The sequence below is a fragment of the Ursus maritimus genome, unplaced genomic scaffold (genome assembly GCF_017311325.1).
Source record: "Ursus maritimus isolate PB19 unplaced genomic scaffold, ASM1731132v1 scaffold_26, whole genome shotgun sequence".
Taxonomy (NCBI): Eukaryota; Metazoa; Chordata; class Mammalia; order Carnivora; family Ursidae; genus Ursus; species Ursus maritimus.
Genome location: NW_024425119.1, coordinates 25,548,649 through 25,570,776, shown reverse-complemented (window position 1 = coordinate 25,570,776; position 22,128 = coordinate 25,548,649). Strand labels below are relative to the sequence as shown.

Genomic DNA, 22,128 nt, shown 5'->3' with positions numbered 1-22,128 from the left:
CATTGATCTATGTGTCTATTTTTGTGCTGGTATCATATTGTTTTGATTACTATAGCTTGTAGTATATCTTGAAATCTGAGACTGTGATACGTTCAGCTTTGGTCTTTCTCAAGATTGCTTTGGCTATTCAGGGACTTTTGTGGTTCCATACAAATTTTAGGATTCTTCCTTCTAGTTCTGTGAAAAATGCTGTTGGTATTTTGATAGGGATTATATTCAATCTGTAGTTTGCTTTGGGTAATATGAACATTTTAGCAACATTAATTCTTCTAATCCTCTGCTTATTTTCTAATTGGATTGTGTGGGATTTTTTGCTATTGAGTTGTATGAATTCTTTATGTATTTTGGAATATTAACCTCTGACCCGAGGTTTGCAAATATTTTCTCCCATTCTGTAGGCTGCCCTTTCCTTTTGTCAATGGTTTTCTTTGCTGCGCAGCTTTATAGTTTGATGTAGTTCCACCTGTTTGTTTTTGTTTTTATTGCCTTTGCTATTGGTATCAAATCCAAAAATCACTGCAAAGACTTACGTCAAGGAGTTTACTGCTTATGTTTACTCTAATTCTGTTTTGTTAATGTGATATATTACACTGACTGATTTTTATGTTGGACGATCCCTGCATCCCTGAAATAAATCCCACTTGATCTGACATGATCCTTTTAATGTACTGTTGAATTTGGTTTAGTAATACTTTGTTGAGGATTTTTATATAAACGTTAATCAAGAAATTTGGCCTGTAATACTTTGCTTGTAGTATCGTTGTCTGGTTTTGGTCATCAGGGTAATGCTGGCCTCACAAAATGAGCTTGAAAGTGTTCCCTCCTCTTCCTTTTTAGGAAGAATTCTTTTTAAAATATTTATTGATTTGAGAGAGAGAGAGAGCACAAGTTGCGAGGGGCAGGGAGGAGGAACAGAGGGAGAGGAATAAGCAGATACCCCGATAAACAGGGACCCCAATGCAGGGCTTGATCCCAGGACCCTGGGATTACGACCTAAGTGGAAGGCAGACGCTTAACTGACTGAGCCACTCTGGCGTCCCTTTTTTGGAAGAATTTGAGAAATATTGGTACTATCTCTTTAAATGATTAGAATTTGCCTGTCAAGCCATCTGATCTTGGATTTTTTTGTTGTTTTGTTGGGAGTTTTTTGTTTTTTTTTTTTTAAAGATTTTATTTATTTATTTGACAGAGAGAGACAGCCAGCGAGAGAGGGAACACAAGCAGGGGGAGTGGGAGAGGAAGAAGCAGGCTCCCAGCAGAGCCTGATGTGGGGCTCGATCCCAGGACCCTGGGATCATGTCCTGAGCCAAAGGCAGACGCTTAATGGCTGAGCCACCCAGACGCCCCTGTTGGGAGGTTCTTGATTACTGATTCAACCTCCTTACTAGTAATGGGTCTGTTCAGATTTTCTATTTCTTTTAGGATTTTATTTATTTATCTGAGAGTGAGAGAGCAGGAGAGTGGGGTGAGGGGCAGAGGGAGAAGCAGACTCCCCGCTGAGCAAGGAGCCCAAGGCAGGACTCGATCCTGGGACTCCGGGATCATGACCCGAGTGGGAGGCAGACACCTAACCAACTGAGCCACCCAGGCATCCCAGATTTTCTTTCTTCACGATTCAGTCTTGGTAGGTTGAATTTATCCATTTCTTCTAGCCTGCCAAATTAATTGGCATGTAATTGTTCATAGTGGTTCCTTATGATTCTTTATTTTTCTGAGGAATCAATTACAATGTCTCCTCTTTCATTTACAATTTTGAGTCCTCTCCTTTTTCCTGATGTTTCTAAAGACTTGCATATATTGTTTATCTCTTCAAATAACCAGCTTTTAGTTTTGTTCATCATTTCTTTTGCCTTTTTAGTCTGTATTTCCACTCTAATCTTTGTTATTTCCTTCCTTCTACTAACTTTGGGCTTAGTTCTTCTTTTTCTAGTTCCTTGAGGTGTATACTGAGCTATTTATTTGAGATCCCGTTTTTCTTAATGTACACTATCAACTTTCCTCTTAGAACTGTTTTTGTTGCATCGCGTAAGTTTTGGTATGTTGCTTCCATTTTTAATTGTCTCAAGATTTTTTTAACTTTTGACTTTTTTCCTAGAATCAATGGTTGTTTAGGGACATGATGTTCAATCTCCATGTATTTGTTAATTTTCCAGTTTTCTTCTTGTTTCTAGTTTTATACCACTGTGATCAGAAAAGTTGCCTGATATGACTTCAGTATTTTAAAATTTGTTAAGATTTGTCTTTTGGCCTAATATAGGATGTGTCCTGGAGAATATTTCATGTGTGCTTGAGAAGAATCTGTATTCTGCTTCTTTTGGATGGAATGTTATGTAAACATCTGTTAAACCCATCCAGTCTAACATATAGTTTGCATCCAGTGTTTCCTTACTGATCTTCTGTCTGGAGGAGCTATCTATTATTGAAAATGGTGTACTGAAGTCCCCTACTATTGTATTGCCATGTTTCTCCCCTCAGTTCTGTTAGTATTTGCTGTATACATTTAGGTGTTCCTATCTTAGGTGCATAAACATTTACAAATGTTATATCCTCTTGTAAACTGGCCCCTTTATCATTAGAAATGAAATTCTTATGTTCAAAGTCAACATTAAGTTCATATACTAAAACAACCACTTACCTTTAAGAGCTTCGCAGTGCTTTTTAATTGCTACAGGAGTTAAATGCAGAAAATTGGGGATCTAAAATAGAGAAATGTAAAGGATAAATTAGCCTACTGTCTCAAAAACATAAAAAAGAATTTCTTCATAAAACTAAATCCTAAGCACAACAAACCTTATAATAAATAAAATCTAGTTTTTACAATATTAATTCTACATCACATGTGTTATGAATTCAATAAATGAATTCCTTGAAATATAGATTCATGATGTATCTCGTGATGACCATCACAGGGAAAAAAATAAATGTTATTGTTATAGTACTCTTCCTGCCACAAATCTACAGGTGTACATGTTTTCCTTATAAAACTAAAAGCACTTAGGGGCGCCTGGGTGGCACAGCGGTTAAGCGTCTGCCTTCGGCTCAGGGCGTGATCCCGGCGTTATGGGATCGAGCCCCACATCAGGCTCCTCTGCTAGGAGCCTGCTTCTTCCTCTCCCACTCCCCCTGCTTGTGTTCCCTCTCTCGCTGGCTGTCTCTATCTCTGTCGAATAAATAAATAAAATCTTAAAAAAAAAAACAAAAAAAAAACCCAAAAAACTAAAAGCACTTAAGGACACAGATTATTGTTTAATCATCCTAATTTCCCTGGAATACAAAAAGAAATAAAAACTATTCAAGATCCTACAGTCTTAATACTTTGGTTAACACCTTTTTAGGCATCTCTTTAAAAAAGAGATACATGTATACAGTTTTACATAAATGGATTCATACTGTTCTAGAAACTGTTTTTTAAAGATTTATTTGAGAGAAAGAGAGCACGTGGGGCAGAGGGAGAGGGAGAGGGAATCTCAAGCAGACTCCGCACTCAGTGTGGAGCCCAATGTAGGGCTTGATCTCACAACCCTGAAATCATGACCTGAGCTGAAAGCAGGAGTCAGACGCTCAAACGACTGTGCTACCCAGGCACCCCTAAATGAAGTTCTCTTCTTTCACTTAAAGAAAAGATTAGTTTCCTCAATGTTGGTTTTATTATATCTCTTGAAACTTCCAGATTTCCAAATTTCATTTACCCATCTCTAGCAGCAGACAACTCCTTCTTCTCCATGTTATCATCTCATTATTCACCATCATCTTTGAGCAAAATTTTTTTTGTTTTACAAGACTGTCATATATATGCTAAGTGAAATAAGTCAGAAAAAGACAAATACTATATGATCTTACTTTATGTGGAATCTAAAAAACAAAATAAATGAAAAGAAGAAACAGACCCACAAATACAAAGAACAAACTGATGGTGGCCAAAGGGAAGGGGCATGGGGGAATGGGAGAAATGGGAGGAGAGGAATGGGAAATACAGGCTTCCAGTTCTGGAATGAGTAAGTCATAGGGATAAAAGGTAGAGCATAGAAAATTAAGTCAACGGAAAGTGTCTGTTCATATCTTCTGACCATTTTTTGATTTGATTATTTGTTTCTCACGTATTGAGTTTGAGAAGTTTGTTATAGATCTTGGATACCAGTCTTTAATCTGTAGTGTCATTTGCAAGTATCTTCTCCCATTCCGTGGGCTGCCTCTTAATTTTTTTGACTGTTTCCTTTGCTGTGCAGAAGCTTTTTATCTTGATGAAGTCCCACAAGTTCATTTTTTCTTTTGTTTCCCTTGCCTTTGGAGACGTGTCATGAAAGAAGTTGCTGTGACCGATGTCGAAAAGGTTACAGCCTATGTTCTCCTCTATGATTTTGATGGATTCCTGTCTCACATCTAGGTCTTTCATCCATTTGGAGTTTATCTTTGTGTATGGTGTGAGAGAGTGGTCAAGTTTCGTTCTTTTGCATACAGCTGTCCAATTTCCCCAGCACCATTTATTGAAGAGACTGTCTTCTTTCCACTGGATATTTTTTCCTGCTTTGTCAAAGATTAGTTGCCCATAAAGTCAAGGGTCCATTTCTGGAGTCTCTATTCTGTTCCATTGGTCTATGTGTCTGTTTTTGTGCCAGTACCACACTGTCTTAGGGATCATAGCTTTATAGTATAGCTTGAAATCCAGCAACGTGATGCCCCCAGCTTTGTTTTTCCTATTCAACATTTCCTTGGTGATTCGGGGCCTTTCCTGGTTCCACACAAATTTAAGGGCCATTTGTTCCAGCTCTTTGAAAAATGTCATTGGTATTTTGATCAGGATGGCATTGAAAGTGTAGATTGCTCTGGGTAGCATAGACATTTAACTATGTTTATTCTGATCCATGAGCATGGAATGTTTTTCCATCTTTTGTGTCTTCTTCAATGTCGTTCAAGAGTGATCTGTAGTTTCTAGAATATAGATCCTTTACCTCTCTGGTTAAGTTAATTCTGAGATATCGTATGATTTTTGGTGCTATTGTAGATGGAATCAATTCCCTAATTTCTCTTTCTTCAGTCTCATTGTTCATGTATAGAAAAGCAACTGATTTCTGAGCATTGATTTTGTACCCGGACACATTACTGAATTGTTCTATAAGTTCTAGTAATTTGGGGGTGGAGTCTTTAGGTTTTCCATATAGAGTATCATGTCATCTGCGAAGAGAGACAGTTTGACTTCTTCTTTGCCGATATGAATACCTTTTCCAATGAAGACATACAAATGGCTAACAGACACATGAAAAAATGTTCAAAATCATTAGCCATCAGGGAAATTCAAATCAAAACCACCTTGAGATACCACCTTACGCCAATTAGAATGGCAAAAATTGACAAGGCAAGAAACAACAATTGCTGGAGAGGATGTGGAGAAAGGGGAACCCTCTTACACTGTTGGTGGGAATGCAAGTTGGTACAGCCACTTTGGAAAACAGTGTGGAGGTCCCTCAAAAAGTTAAAAATAGAGCTACCCAATGATCCAGCAATTGCACTACTGGGTGTTTACCCCAAAGATACAGACATAGTGAAGAAAAGGGCCATATGCACCCCAATGTTCATAGCAGCATTGTCCACAATAGCTAAATTGTGGAAGGAGCCAAGATGCCATTCAACGGATGACTAGACTAAGAAGATGTGGTCCATATATACAATGGAATATTATTCAGACATCAGAAAGAATGATTACCCAACATTTGCAGCAACATGGATGGGACTGGAGATTATGCTAAGTGAAATAAGTGAAGCGAGAAAGACAATTATCATATGGTTTCACTCATTTATGGAACACAAGAAACAGCAGGGAGATCTGTAGAAGAAGGATGGGAAGAATGAAGGGGGGGTAAACAGAAGGGGGAATGAACCACGAGAGACTATGGACTCTGGGAAACAAACTGAGGGCTTCAGAGGGGAGGGGAGTGAGTGAGGGATTGGGATAGGCCGGTGATGGGTATTAAGGAGGGCACGTATTGCATGGAGCACTGGGTGTTATACGCAAACAATGAAACATGGAACACTACATCAAAAACTAAGGATGTACTGTATGGTGACTAACATAACATAATAAAAAATTAAAAAAAAAAAGAAAAGAAAAGAAAGTCAACGATACTGTAATAGTGCTGTATGGTGATAGATGGTAGCTACATTTCTGGTGAGCACAGCATAACACACAGACTTGTGGAATCACTATGCTGTACACCTGAAACTGATGTAAAATTGTGTGCCAACTATACTTCAATAAAAAAAAAAGAAGAGGAAGATTCTCATATAGTGGAAAACACAGTTTATGACAATTATACTGTATATAACATGAACCATCTGAGATACACATTCTCAGATTAAGCACATTCATATTTTTTTAAAAAGCTTATAGTTCACACTGCCTGGGTGGCTCAGGCGGTTAAGTGTCTGCCTTCAGCTCAGGTCATGATCCCAAGGCCCTGGGATCGAGTCCCACCTTGGGCTCCCTGCTCAGTGGGGAGTCTGCTTCTCCCTCTGCCTCCACCCCACCCCTCACTCATGCTTGCGTGCAGGCACGCGTGCTATCTCTCACAAAAATAAATAAATAAAATCTTTAAAAAAAAGCTTATAGTTCATAAATCATTATAGATGCTACCAAGCATCTAACATGAAGCATTTAATGTGACGTATTTTGCTTCAAGAAATAAAGAAGTTTAAAGACTGTAAAAGTATTAAATAAAATTCTACTTTTCTGGATAGAAAGTTTTAAAATCTCTCTTTTAAAAGTAGATTTCAGGGGCACGTGGGTGGCTCAGTTGGTTAAGCGTCTGCCTTCGGCTCAGTTCATGATCCCAGGGTCCTGGGATCGAGCCCACACCCTCTGCCTCTCCACCCATTGGTGCTCTCTTACATGCATGTGTCCTCTCGCTCTGTCTCTCAAATAAATAAATAAAATCTTAAAAAAAAAATTAAATTTCAGCCCCCAATTCTAATCTCAAATAGGTTATTTCACTTTTCTTAGTCCTACTCGAAAGATACAAGATAGAAAAAATAGAAAAGAAAAAGCCAAAAGGGAAGCCACAGGACAAACTGATTATATTCTTAAATACCCAGGATTCTGAGTCTTCTTTATCATGGACAATCAGAATGTATCATCCATTATTACCTGAAAAAAAATGTAAACTAAAATACAATAAGCTGCTGCTACACACTGAACCCTGAAGTACAAAACAGAGTAGGAGTGGGAAGAGGATCAGCATTTATTTAAAGTCTTGGTCAATGAATCAGCAATTTATCTTACCTTTAAAAGTTCTAGATTTCCCTCCTTTGCCATGGGCACCCCCCTTTTTACTGGATAACCCATTCGAATGGGAAGAGGTACAGCAGAGGGTTTAAATGGTGCTGCAACAGGATAAACACTAGGCCAGTCTTGGTCAACAGCCATTTTCTCTGTCCTAGGAGGTAGTGCCTACGGAATATAAAATAGTTTAATATTTTAAATATGAATATGATCTTTAATTTTAAAGCAAAAAAGCTACAATTAAAAGAAACATAAGCAGAATTGCAACCTACATAAAATCTGACCTGTTATAGAACTGCTGCTATTCAAATGAAAAAACACCAAACCTACCTAATATTTTTGCACTGTTTCTGCAAACCCTCTGGTAAGGATCCCCTTTAATAGCACACTTCCTTCACTAAAAATTTCTGTGGATTTAGACTTTTAGCAAATTTTTTACATTTTGTGAAAGAGTAACAATGTATTTTGAAATACAGATCTTCCTCAACTTACAATGGGTTTATTGGGACACTAAGTGTATACATTGATTGGCCCAATAAACCTCCATCATAAGTTGAAAACATAGTAAGTCAAAAATGCTTTTAATCACCTAACCTACCAAACAGCATAGCTTAGCCTAGCCTCCCTTAAATGTGCTCAGAACACTTACACTAGCCTATGTTTGGGCAAAATCATTTAAAACAAAGCCTATTTTATAATAAAGTATTGATTATGTCATATAATTTATTGAATACTATACTGAAAGTAGGAAAAAAATGGTTTGTGAGTACAGAATGGTTGTTAAGTGTATTGGTTATTTATCCTCATGACTGTGGCTGACTGGCAACTATACCTATCTGCCACTGCCCAGCATTGTGCAAGGTTCATACTGCATTAATGCTAGCCCAGGAAACAATCGAAATTCAAAATTCCGAGTACGGTTTCTACTGAACGTGTACTGCTTTCTCACCACCATAAAGTCGAAAAATTGTAAGCTGAACCACTGTAAGCTGGTGACCATCTATAGTTTTTAGAACTTTCTTGATGGAAGTCAGTACATGAGGGGACACAGAAAATTTGGAAATAAAGGAAATAAATAAATAACAAGAACTTAGAAATAAGTAAATGGGTTAAACTAATTGAATACATACATAATGAGAAATTACCGTCTCCCAGTTCCAGAGAATAGCTATGTGACAATTTAGTCAATCCCATTAATATACACATATTTTTTTAAAAACCGTATTCATTAGAAGGGATGGCCAGGATATAAAAGTAGGGTTTAAAGAAGCAAAATTTGGCAATGTCCAACAATGCAATATCAAAACCAATGTAATGTATGCCCTGAAGAAGGTAATATTCCTGTGAAAATAACTACTCGAGATAATTATAATTTGGTACCATTTAACTTCCATCTAATAATCTGTCTCCGTTCTGACTCCATCCTCAACAAGTGACCTTAAGATTTGGATTCTTCCATAGACTTGCCTATAGGATGAGACCAAACTGGTGAGATTAATACACATATCCCAGGCTTCGAGATTATTAAAAGCAGCATCAAAAATAATTCTATATTCTAGTTTATATACTGATTTCCTAGGAGTATGTGAGTGAGTCGACCTCTCAAAGATGATCCATTTTTCGGGGTAATGACAAAAACCAGTTAAAGACTACAGCCAAGGCTCTGGCAGTCACCAAGTACACATCCCCTTGTGAAGCCTTCTTGGGCAGCACTCTTCTGCCTTATCATGAATATCTGCCTCACTTTAGTAGAACTTCAGAAATCATTAAGATAGTATATAGTAGAGTATATTAATTACCTTTCTTCTCAGTGGTCTTTCGTATCTGGATGTTCTGTTTGCTGTACCTAAAAGACAACACAGTAGTTACAGAAAACTGAATAATGTACAGTTGTTCAACACTGATCATGATCCCACAACTCTCAGAGTATTTCAGGTTTCAGTAATACAAAAATGAAAAAATAATCCATTTTCCGTAAGCTCTGGGACAAACTCGTCTTAATGAAAAGTCAGAAATAGTTAAGAGAAGTCCAGAGTTATTTAAATATAAAGTGCATTGTGATTGATGATATAGTGAACTCATCATCTAAAGAATTATTTTCAATAAATTTTAAGGTTCATAGTCAAACTCACTTTCCCAAGTTAAAATATCTAGTTAGAAATGAGTATTTTAAAGATATCGATTTTAAAGTATTTTAAAGTATCTTTAAAGATAACGGACTTGAAATGTTTGAACTATAAAAAAAAAAAAAAAAAAGAAAGAAATGTTTGAACTATAAATATACTTGCTCATATCTGGAATTATTGGGTTCCACCAAAAAAACCCTTGTTTTTCCTTCTGTATTGCATATTAGAACTGCCAATGCTACAATAATGCCAGTATTAACAAAAATCATAGCCACTCCTAATAAATCATATAATTATAGAAGAGAGTAAATTATTTACATACAGTATATACCTTTAAAAATATTACCTTATGTCTCTCTAAATGTTCTGCTACATTAGAGTAACAATAGCTATAATTATTCAGCACTTTCACATACCAGACACTGTGCTATGTGTTTTTCATTATTTCACTTAATCTTATTGTTCACAATAACTGTAAGTACTATTATTATCCTTAGTCAGAGGTCATTTAGAGATGAGAAAACTAAGAATCAAAGAGGAGGGTGACAACAGCATTGTATACAGGACTCTTCACACTCTGAACCACTTCTATCTCTAGCTTCATCTCCCTTCACAAGGTCCCACAGCTACACTAAACTTCCAGTACCAGAGCCTTGGGACTTTCTCCAAATTTACTGTTCTTTCTGCCTGGAATGTGCCTCCCTTCCACCTGTCTGGCTTCTGTCCCCTTCCACCTTCCCATTTCTTTATCTGACAAATTCTTATTCATTCCTTGATAGTAATTCATTTATTCATTCAAAATCATTTGAGTGATATTGTGTACCAGAAACAGAGAAGGCAGCAATGAGCAAGAGAAACACAGACCTTGCTTTCACAGAATGTAGTCTGTCAAATAAGAGAACTATTTAACAAGTAATTTCAATAAATAGTCATAATATTAATGGCAACATATAGCAGGGGACCAAACTTAGTCAATTAGTTGGAGAAAATCTCCCTGAAGAACCGGATGTTAAGCCTAAACCTTAAGGATGAGCAAGAGGTAGCTCTGGGAACAGGCAAGTGAGAAAGTTTCTATGGAGAAAAGGAGATGAAAAATCAATAGGAAAAGTTCAATATGGCTGAAATTTAAGACTAGAACAGAAAGAACACTGAGAAAAGAGGTTGGAAATATTTAATAAGCACCTCAACTATAATACATCATTGACAGAGCTCTTGATTTTCTTCTTCCTGATCCCTGTAAATGATACTGCTATTCATTCAATTACTCAGGGTAAGAATCTAACATGCTTCCTGAGACTTTTCCTCATGCCCCATATCAAATCTCTTCAGTAAGTCCTCCCAGCTATACCTTTAAAATATATCCCATATTCAACTACGCCACCTTCTCTGCTATTACCTCAATCCAACCCACCATCACTTCATTTGGACTACTACACAGGCTTTCAAATTCATCATCTGGATTCCACTCTTACCCCACTAAAGTTGGTTCTCCACACAGTAGTAGTCAGTGATCTTTTTCTTTTTTAGTATTTTATTTATTTATTTGACAGAGAGAGAGTGAGCACAAGCAGCGGGAGCGGCCGGCAGAGGGAGAAGCAGGCTCCCCACCAAGCAGGGAGCCTGACGCGGAGCTCGATGAGGGGCTTCATCCCAGGACCCCAGGACCATGACCTCAGCCGAAGGCAGATGGTTAACCAACCTGTCTGAGCCACCCAGGTGCCCCAGTGATCAGTGATCTTCTAAAAGTATAAATCAGGGGTGCCTGCATGGCTCAGTTGGTTAAGCATCTGACCCCTGCTTTTCCTCAGGTCATGATCTCAGGGTCATGGGATCGATCCCCATGTCAGGCTCCATGCTCAGAGCAGAGTCTGCTTGTCCCTCTCCCTCTGCTCCTCCGCCTCCCAAATAAGTAAATAAATATGTTTTTTTTTTTTTTTTTAACAAGAGAGAAAGCAGAAGTGGGGAGAAGGTGAAGCAAACTCCCTGCTGAGCAGCGAGCCCTATGCAGGACTCAATCCCAGGACCCTGGGATCTTGACCCGAGCTGAAGGCAGATGCTTAATGGACTGAGCCACCCAGGCGCCCAAATAACTAAAAATTTTTTTTAAAAAGTATAAATCACATGGTATCACTTCCATGTTCAAAACCTTCCAGTATAATCCTAAACTTATAATAAAATCCAAGCCAAATGCCTAAAAGCCATTGTGAGATCACATCATTACTTATCTTTCTGACATCTTAGACTACCACTCACCTATGTTCACTTACCTCCAAGTTGACTTTCTGTTCCTTGATCACACCCCTAAGCTTGTTCTCACTTCTGGGCCTTTGCACTAGCAGATCCCTATGCCGACAATGATCCTCCCCCCAGATCTCGGCATGGTATATACCATGGGATCCACTCAAATGTCGCTTCCCCAAGGAGGTCTTTCCTGACTATCCAGTATTTTCCTACCCTATAGCCAGTACCCCTCCAATCCATCATTCTCAATACGCTGCTTTATTTTTCTTCGAAGCATTAATCACCATCTGACATTATACTGACATTATTTTGTTAATAATCTGACTTTACCAAAAGAATGTAAACTTCATGAGATGAGAGATCTTGCTATATTCCAGTATCTAGAACACTACCCAGCACACAGGAGTTGAGTATTTACAAACTGAATACAAAACTTAAAGAAAGGGGCGCCTAGGTGGCTAAGTAGTTAAGCGTCTGCCTTCGGCTCAGGTCATGATCCCAGGGTCCTGGGATCGCGCCCCCTGCTCAGCGGAAAGCCTGCTTCTCCCTCTCCCATTCCCCTGCTTGTGTTCCCTCTCTCACTGTGTCTCTGTCAAATAAATAAAATCTTAAAAAAAAAAATACTTAAAAGACATAAGCATTAAGACTATAAAGGGCCACTCTGATAAGTTAAGGAATTCATCCTATCTTAAAGCAACGAGAAAGCATTTGTAGATTTTGAACAAGGGAGTGGCAAGGTTTTGCTTTTTGAATACTTGAGTCTGGTTGTGAGAATTCAACTTAGGAGTGCAAGAGCAGAAACAGGGACAGAAAAGAAACTACTGTAGAAGTGAGAGATGGCGGCCTAGACTGAACTGTTGGTAATACGAAGATGAGCGATATTACAGAAGGTAGCATGGACAGCACCTGGTGAATGACTGGCCACGCCCTCTCTTTGACATAGCTTTCCCTGACTCCCGTGGGCTCTTCCTCAATGCCCCTGTGTTACTCTATTCACGCTTCCATTACAGCACCTCACAATGCATATAGCATGACTCCGTTTTCCAAGGCAAGTACAGTATCTTGAATGAAGGTCATCTCAATAACGCCTGTTGAATGAAGGTCATCCCATTTGGTGGCACAGCTAGGGCTGGAATTCAGAGTTGCAGTTTGTTCCAAGACAGCTGTATGCTTCTCTTAACGTTCGAGAAAACCCACGGTTCAACACTGCTCAACAAACATCACCAGGCACCAGTAACTAGTGACCCTGCTGTGCCAGCGGCCGCGCAAGGAAGCACCAGAAAGTACGGGTCACTGTATAGGGGTGGGGGGAACAAGCTCGCCACGTCCAAAACACCCAGAAGCAGAAATCGGTGACTAGAAATCCGGTGACACGGCGCAGAGAAGAGACCCACACTTGCGGCTTTCCTTCTGGGAAGGCCAGCGACCAGCTGCCAGAGGACGTACCGGCTTCCCCCAGACCGTGCGGACTCCGCCACCGCGGCGGCCATCATGGTATTCGGTATTCCGCCCTCTCACCTCCCCCAAAGCCCGGAGGCGACGCGACAGACACTCACGCGGGCTTCGTTTCGCAGGGCTGGAGGTTGGAGACACGGAGGTACAAAAGGCACGCAGGGTCCTGGGCCCCGACTGCAGAGCCAACCACGCGTGGAGAGCGGCGGCCGCCATGGCTGCGAAGACGGCAAGCCAGATGGGACAAGCGCAGTCGGGAGTCAAGGGGCGGGTTTGAGGCCGCTACCGCGCAGGTTCGCCCGGTCTTGCCCCGCCCCTAGGGTGGAGAACCAGGAAACAGGTGGGCCGGCAAAGTCAGCGCGGGAGTCAAATGTGCGGGATGATAACCCCAAAACAGAAAGAACTAATAAAAACAAAAAGGTAAAATAAAAAAAAATAAAAAAAAAAAAAAGGAAGAAGCAGCAGTGAGTCCAAGGAGGTCCATAAGGACTGGGGGAGATATGGCTTACAGAGGCAAATTTGATCTGGGTGGGATTTCAGATGACCCGGGAGTCTGGCAGTTTACCTTAGGGCCCTGCTCCTTTGCAACTGCAGCTTTCCCACACTTTCTGGGTTTAAAGAAGTCTTGAGCTGGTGCAAGTGATATACTCTAAGGGCGAGACAGTATCTGAAAATAGTTAAAAGGATGGCCTCTGGCCAAACTACTTCTGTTTTAAAAAGTTGACTTCATCTTTTCTTGGCTGGGTTGCTCCGAATCAAGTAAATATAGACAAAGCTCTGGGTGAAATATTATCATACAGTGAGCACCCTGTGTGCATAGGCTGTAACTGTTACCAATGATTTGGTTAGCTCGTTTGTAGATCAGGTTAGAATTGCAAAAACTCATCAGGACCTCGAAAATAATGGTCGTTCTTTAAATGAGATCTCTTCTTTTCTACCCTACTCTATTTCTATAGAAAGGTGTAGGTTTGTGTGTCTGTGGAGAAGGTGAGTTCAAGGTGTTCCTACCTCAAGGCATCTTGGCTTGGAACTTATTTTGACAACCTCTACCCTAGGATAGATTAACGTACAACATTAATAAAATTATCCTCTGTTTTTTTAATAGGTACTATAATATTTAACCAAAGTACAAAATTGTAGTAACAGGAATAACTGGGAACAAACACCACTGACTCTTGGTTAGCATACCAAGTAGAGCAGGGGAATGCAGGTGTCCCAGAGCAGTGTGTTTGCAAGCATTCAGTACGCTATGGACATCAATCAGTATGGGGAGGAGGGATAACTGGCAGATAGGGACAAGTATTTGTGATAATCACCATTCTCATCTCCTCTGGCCTTTTACCATCCCATAATTGTTCCAAAGCAGAAGTACAGGGTGTTAGGTTAAATGCCTCTAGACTTCATTTTATGATATTTTGTTTTATTAATTTTCACAGAACCAACCCTGCTAATGCCTGGATTTCGGGTTTTTAGCATCTAGAACTGGTGAGAGAATAAATGTCTGTCATTTTAAGTCACTCGATTTGTGGTACCTTGTTACAGCAACCCTAGGAAACTCCAATCTCTGCTTCTGTCTTCACGTGGTGTTCTATCCTCTCCTCTATTTTTAAGATTAAAAGCACAGCCTTTTAGTCAGATGGATGTGGGGGTTTGAATCCAGGCTCTGTTTCTTTGTGATCTGGAGAAAATCCACCTAACATCTATGGGCTTCAGTTTCATGGAAAATGGGAACAGTAATATCTTCCTCAGGGCTGTTGTGGATAAGTAGTTATGTTGCAGTAGGCAGAATATAAATGGTGGCCATTGGAATTAAGCTCACGGTCAGTACAGTGGTGATTTTTTGCTCTCTCCAGTTTGTATATTCTAGTACGATGAATTACAAGATCTATACCGTACAAATTTAGGGACAAAAGAAGTATGAATCTTTATGAAATTAGTTTGTATTCAGAGATTTCTCAATTTCTGGGCAAGAAGTTGAGACTTATGTCCTCACCCTGCCTTCCTGTGCTTCCTGTCTTTTTGTCTTACTGTCTCCCTAAGACGTTAGTGGACAGATATGACCAGAGTTAGAGGAGCTAGAGAAATACTTACTGTTTTCCCAGGCATCAAGTACAATTAGGTTCATTCTGTATTAAAAGTTAACTCCTTCGTAATGCTGTCAGCAGGCAATAATATGTTTCATGCAGTGTAAACAGTAAAGCATGTACCTAGGAGTCACTAAGAATTACATAATTTTTTAATTGGAAAAGTTCTTAAAAGTGCAGTTGCTCACTTAGGATAAACATCTTTTCTTCGGCTTTTACGACCAAATTATGGCCCCACAAATTATGTAGCCAGTGCTTGTGGAATAATTTTAAATATTATTTTTATTTTTATTATATCTAAATTTTTATCTAAATTATATATATAATCTAAATTTTTATCTAAATTATATATATAATCTAAATTATATATAAATTTTTATATCTAAAACCCAAATTAATCCAGTGGGTTTCTGTCAGCTACTTTTAGTCAAAACTAACTTCTTTATAAAAAGTGAGTGAACAAAGTTTGTCTACTCACAGGCATGGTAAATAGACAATATCCGGGAATGTGAATGGACCTTGCAATCTAAGTATCTGTCAAAATAGTATTGCTTAAATATATTATGGTGTATACATACAACATAGAGTACTACTTGGACACATGGAAACCGAATTCTGGTTGCACATTAGAATTATTACCTGAGGAGATTTAAGAAAAATTGTCTAGGCCCTTACTCTGAAATACATTGAGTTATTGTTTTTGCTTTTTGCTTTTATGTTCCCCAAGTGAATCTAAATCTGCAGGCAGGACTGAGAACCATTGATGTCAGCCTTAAAGAGGGTATTAAAAAAAAAAAAAAAGGAAGCCTTGTGGCTCAGTCGGTTAGGTGTCTGCCTTCAGCTCAGGTCATGATCCTGAGGTTCTGGGACTGAGTCCCGCATCGGGTTTCTTGCTCAGTGGAGAGCCTGCTTCTTCCTCTACCTGCCGCCCTCCCTGCTTGTGCTCTTTGACAAATAAATAAAATCTTTAAAAAAAAAAAAGGATATAAATCTATTAGCATGGAATATTGTCCACAACATGTAGTTGTTTTCAAAAATGGAGGTTGTGGATCATATGATTCCATTTGTGTAAAATATTTTTTTTTAAAGATTTATTTTATTTATTTATTAGACAGAGACAGCCAGCGAGAGAGGGAACACAAGCAGGGGGAGTGGGAGAGGAAGAAGCAGGCTCCTAGCGGAGGAGCCTGATGTGGGGCTCAATCCCGGAACGCCGGGATCACGCCCTGAGCTGAAGGCAGACGCTTAACGACTGTGCCCCCCAGGGCCCCCCATTTGTGTAAAATATTCTTAATATGCAGTACATGTTCTGTAAGGTAAACAGCAAACTGTAGAGTGGATGTGGAGAGAGGAGGTGAGACTCCTGAAGGCTTAACTTCTATACTTCTATACTTTTTTACAGCAGAATGCAAATTTTTAAAAAAACACAGTATTTTTTAAATCAGCAAAAGCTTCACATTTTTATTTTCATGAAAAAAAGACTGATAAGTCTTTGATTTATATCTTTCAGCTGTTTAGAACATGAATATTTACAATTTGTACAAGAGTTTTCACAATTTTCATTAGTTTACAACTTAGTGTGGAAAATGTTACCACAAGCATCGTCTTTGTATTACTTGAACTCATTCCCACTTACAGATAAGAAAACGAAGAGTTAAGTCACCAGACTCTGCTCCTAAGATAGTTCAACTCAAACCCACATGTGATTTCAAGATGAAAGTTGTTTTTACTGTACTAACCGCCTTCTTGATAGCTTCCTCTACACGGCATTGCTACAGATAGGGGTCCCTATGTGCCAAGGAAACACTAATTGGGTGTTTGGGTGCCTTCCAGGCACATTCAAAGCGTGTGCCTTTATTTCTTCCCTTGCATCCTTAACATTTAAGACGTTTAGAAATACAGAATTCTAATTGTGATATATCTCGTAACTTTCATCCAATCATCAGCAAATGCTGTATGCTTTACCTTCAACCCTTCCTAGATGTGACCTCTTCACCCCTCCGCCTGTACCACTCTGATCCAGGCCACCCTTTTCTCTCTTAATAGCTTCCCAGCTGCTCCCTTGGGCTCTACTTTCACTCTTTCCTCCCTAAAACCTAGTCGCCACCCAGCAATCAAGTGAGGTGGTGGGTTTTTTTTTTTTTTTCACGTCATCTGTCATACTTCCCCTTTATTGGCTTTTCTGGCTTTTTTTTTTTTAATATTATGTTAGTCACCATACAGTACTTCATTAGTTTTTGATGTAGTGTTCCATGATTCATTGTTTGTGTAAAACACCCAATGCTCATTGCAATATGTGGTTTTTTAAGTGTAAGTCTGATCAAGTCATGTCTGTCCCTTGATCACTCACGAGAAAATCGAGTCCTCACGAGTATGGTCTGCTTGTATTATTTGTTGACGATTTCTATGATCTCGGCTCCTATCACTCTCCCCCTGGCTCACTCGGCTCTGTTCACACCAGCTTCCTCTGCTATGCTTCACACACATCATTTCAGGCCCTTTACATTTGCAGTTCTCTAAGCCTAGAACATTCTTCCCCAGATTTATCTGTACTAATGCTCTCCCTTTTCGTTCAGATCGCTGGTCAATTATTCCCTTCTCAGAGGTCTTCCTTAACCACCCCATATAAAGTAGCACCTCCTTCATCCTCTATCCCTTTATCCGTGCTTTATTTTCACATAACACCTGATATATTTTTTAAGATGCATTTTAAATATATATTCATATATTTATTTATTGTCAGTCTTCCACCATTAAAAGAGAAACTGCCCAAGAGTAGGGACTTTGTTCTTTTTACTGCTGAATTGGGAGGGTGTAGGACGGGGCCTAACATAAAATAGGCTTTTACCAATCATGTGAATGAATCTTTCATTTACATTCTTAGGCATTTTTTGCTTCTGTTAGTTTTCCTCCCTTACAGTACTATTATAATTCTACTCAGGCTTTTAAGCAAAGATAGTTTTTATAAGTGATTACACTTTACTTGCTGCAAATGCTACACAAATGTTAATCATCATTACAAGGGATTGCTATAGGGGTCACTGTGTTTAAAGCATAGGAAATTGGACACTCCAGCAAGTCCCAAAGTGAATCCTACCACGAGTCTCTGTGCACAGAGAAAGCCAATGCAGATGAGATGGGAGTAAGGGCAGAGCTTAGAGGAAGAGGGGGGAGTGAGGTTTTGCTTAGGAGTCCTAAAGCGAAACTGGTATTGTCAATGTAATTAAACCTGTTCTGTAGTCTCACGCACCACCTTACCCCGCCCGCCTTCCAGCCACAGCAGTAAAAATATATTTTACACTTTTGAGTTCTAGACTTATTAAACAAAGATGCATTTTTTTTTTTAGCAAATCAAACTTCAAGGCTGACTTTATTATCCTCTCCTCCCATTCTGATTATTGAATAAATTTTCCCTGCAATATGGGCAGGGTTTTTTCCTCTCTGTCCTCATGTTTTGACCCAGGTGATCATTTTCTTTCAATGGAGGGTGGGTAGAAAAAAAAATCCCATGCTGGCATGATGCAAGTGCATGAGCTTGCCGACAAAAATAAAATATTTTTCCTTTTTGCCTTAGGCCAGTCTCATTAGGCACATCCAGGTCAGAGGATGCTGATATAAACCTTGCCCACCTCTCTCAGCCCATCTTTCTTACTCAGACAGTTTCCAAGCAGCTCTCTGATGGAGACACAATCTTCAGTTTCCAGGATAAACTGTGCCACGGCCTTCCGTCCTGGCAGCTGGCCCTGCATGGTCTCCCTTTTGACGCTGTCCAGGACCACTCCTCTGATGTCTTTGGGCTTACCTGGCACCCCAAAGATGATAAACAGGCCCAGACAATCCTCTCCTATCAAGTTACAGAATTCTTCCAGCTTATCAAATCTACTTCTCTTCCTGGAAGGCTCCTCTGCCCTGGATTCCGGAGGTGCGAGGTCCCAGGGCTTAGGTTCCACGGGAGGAAGAGAAGACATGTGCAGAGTTTGCACGGCCAGCTGAAGCCGGATCTGCTTCTCGGATCCCCAGAAGGTCCAAATCCAGTCCGCCCCAAACAGTGCAGCTTGGTGCTTGGTCATCTTGGTGGTGGTGAGCCACTCGTCCACTCCCTTGTCTTGGCAGAAAGTGACAAAGTGGATTAAGAAGATCTCATTCAGAGTGTTGGAAGCCGGGCACAGATTGCTCAGAGGATCTTCGAATCCAAGATACTCCTTCACTTTCTGAGCTGCATGGACTATAGCCTCGCTGACAACCTCACAGACGCTGGAAACTTCTTTGCTGTCCGTCAGAGGCAACTGTTGCGATGATTTTTGCCCCATTTTCTCTGCACCCAATCAGTAGTGCTTCCAGAGATGGAACATGTGAAGCTCATTCAGAATGACTTCTTCAGAGTAAGAGTTTTACAGCAAAGTCACGTCTGTTCATGCGGTCCCAGTTTTCCGACTCAACGTTGACGTGGTGTCGCTGAGCGTATATACACACAGCTAAACAAACATGTTGGGTCTCCCTGTTTGCCAACGAGGTGTGTTGTATTCTTACAGATTTCCTGTTGGTTTATTAAATTAGAGATGATTAACTCTCACCCAAAACATCTGTTCTTCTCTAGGGCTAGTCACTCTACTTCTAATGTTTGGCAGTCTCTCCCAAGATAGGTTTCTGCTTTTCAAATTTTACTTAAATTAAAAATAGTATTTAGGGTTTTTTTTTTTTTTTTTTTTTTTTTTTTTTGGGTATTTAGTTCTTTAAAGAACCATATGCCTCCTTCTTAAGACTAACTTCTTCGACTTTGCTGGCGAGTCGTTTCTCTTGGCTTTTCTAGTAACCCCTCTGCCATGATTCCTTACCCCCCAGCCCAGCTGCCTATTTCCTTTCCCATAGAAATTCCTCAGAATCCTCAAATTTCTACCTGTTGATTTATGCTATAACCCTCCCCCTAATAAATTTATGGGAGTTTGCAAATTATAAAGCATTTCTGTCACTGTTCTATATATCAGAAATAAAGCCTACTGGGTATTCTGAACAAACATGAATAAAGCAACAGACCATAAAAACAGGAGACAATTATCAACTGACTTTATTTCTTTTCATATGGTAATACCAGCAGTGTACAATGTTTTGTAAATAAAATATATATCATCAAAAAAATTTTAACTTTATCACATATCATCAGTTATGTTACACTGCCCTGAATAAAGAATATTTGGCATCTATAACAGTCTCCTGGTATTTTTTTTAATCAGGTTTGAATAAGAAATTGTTTTTCAAATGGTGACATATGTTCACATTAAAATAAAATACTAATACGTGAGAGTCCAGTACAGTTACCAAACAGTGAATGGTAGGGAGCAAAAGATTATTATTAGCATCAGATCATTTTAGTCAGGAATAAACAGTCATTTGGTATTAAAAGCCCATGTTGAAAAGCTTGGTAACCTGCTAATAGCTTGCAAGATCACACCACTGACACTCAAATATAATTTATAAGCAAGTCCACTGACACATACTGAACTGCCCATCCTCATGCCAATTTGTGAAAACCTGTCTTTACCAAGTTGGCTATCGTGAGAAGTGATGTAGCAGTGAATAAAATATAGGATATTTTTCGAATACCCCTAAAAAATGATAAACACTGTAAGTTTTTGCCACAGCTATTTCCTTTAGAAATGCTATCTGGGTCCTGTGTGATAGAAAAACATGAACTACGTTTTCTCATCACAATATAGCCATTCTCAAACTCATTTCGCAGCCTCGGCGTTATCGAACTCTGAGACTAAACGTTCAGATGAATATTCAGCTTCTTATCAAAATCCCACTCATCGATAGCCTGAGAAGTGTACAATTAATAACTGTAGGTCCATTGTTAGTATTTTGATGTAATGATATATTTAGCAAGAAGGAATATAAGCAGCTTAATACTGTAAAGGTTTTTGTTTTGGTTTCTTCAGAAATCATTTCTACAAATTCAGGGGGGAACTTCTGAATGCATTCGAGTTAACAGTATTTAAATGTCCCTGGAGTTCTTCCTTTTGAGGTAAAAGGATCCAAGGTGAAGGCTGAAGCTTTTTTTAACTCTTCAACAATTGGGGCAATGTGTCATCAGAGAAGGGGTATTTCATATATCCTAATTAAGTTGGGACGATCAATATTAATATCATTAAAATTCAGTTGTGGCGAAGGAGAGATCATCCCAACCTTTCCGAGGACCAGCTGGCATAGGACCGTTTTGATCACTGTATTTGCTTTTCACCATCTTCCGTATGTCACAAAATAAAAGTTCTATTTTCTATGTACTAAATATATACACATATTTAGAAAAATATATAAAATAGGACAAGAAGAGGCAAGTGGAGGTGCGGCTGGCGTTTAGCGAGCACACTGCGCGCTTGAAGCAATTCCACATACTGACTTTGAAAGCGTGTAATGTCCTGCCGTGACTGCTGCAGTGCTGTCACACAGACATGACAAGCTCACTCACACACTGCTTCCCACTTCCCAAATCCTGCGGACTGTTGAATGTGAACGTGAAACGCGGCAGTAAAACACTTGTATGAAATGCAACACTTTAAATATAATATATCACAGATTTTTACATTAAATAGAGGACAGAATATTACACTCTCATTCACCAGTGTCTCGTTTTTCATGGCATCTTCAGAATAGGCACAGGCCCCCAGCCTTCCGTTTCCACTTCTGAGAAGGTGGAATGATAAACCCAGTACGATCTGCTGCTTGTTATATCCTCTGGGAGTTGTCTGCGAAATCAGGTGGAGAAGAGACGAGGGGCTCCTCATGCTCATTCAAGTCCTAGGATTACACATTGGAGTCCTCGTCGGTGATGCTGGCGCTGGGGGAACGGGCGGCAAAATCCCGAAACATGTCGTCCTCCTTTAACATGTGCTGGAAAACAAGGAGACGGCGGGTCACTCACCCTGGGAGCCAGGAGCTCGGCACCACACATCCT

The 22,128-nt window shown here is 39.5% G+C and overlaps 3 protein-coding genes across 3 annotated transcripts in view; all 3 read right to left on the bottom strand.

The window, feature by feature from the left end:
• MRPS35 (mitochondrial ribosomal protein S35) overlaps nt 1–13,470 on the bottom strand; it is a 47,184-nt gene extending 33,714 nt beyond the window's left edge. Inside the window, exons 1-4 of the mRNA XM_040642275.1 lie at nt 13,197–13,470; nt 9,073–9,119; nt 7,274–7,441; nt 2,636–2,696 (exon numbers count right to left, since the gene is read on the bottom strand). Coding sequence (XP_040498209.1) covers nt 2,636–2,696; nt 7,274–7,441; nt 9,073–9,119; nt 13,197–13,308 — 388 coding nt within the window. The 5' untranslated portion in view covers nt 13,309–13,470. The remainder of the gene's footprint in view (nt 1–2,635; nt 2,697–7,273; nt 7,442–9,072; nt 9,120–13,196) is intronic.
• A 3,120-nt stretch (nt 13,471–16,590) lies between these two features.
• REP15 (RAB15 effector protein) lies at nt 16,591–20,075 on the bottom strand. The gene has a single exon (XM_008712304.2). It carries the CDS (start codon nt 19,484–19,486, stop codon nt 18,776–18,778), a length of 711 nt encoding a protein of 236 aa, XP_008710526.1. The 5' UTR covers nt 19,487–20,075; the 3' UTR covers nt 16,591–18,775.
• A 148-nt stretch (nt 20,076–20,223) lies between these two features.
• Nucleotides 20,224–22,128, bottom strand: part of PPFIBP1 (PPFIA binding protein 1) — a 173,729-nt gene continuing 171,824 nt past the window's right edge. The window contains exon 31 of the mRNA XM_008712302.2: nt 20,224–22,064. Within this exon, the coding sequence (XP_008710524.1) occupies nt 21,978–22,064 (87 nt within the window). The 3' untranslated portion in view covers nt 20,224–21,977. The remainder of the gene's footprint in view (nt 22,065–22,128) is intronic.

Coding starts and splice junctions, on each gene's coding strand:
- REP15 (XM_008712304.2), bottom strand. CDS start 19,486: ATGGGGCAAAAATCATCGCAACAGTTGCCTCTGACGGACAGCAAAGAA.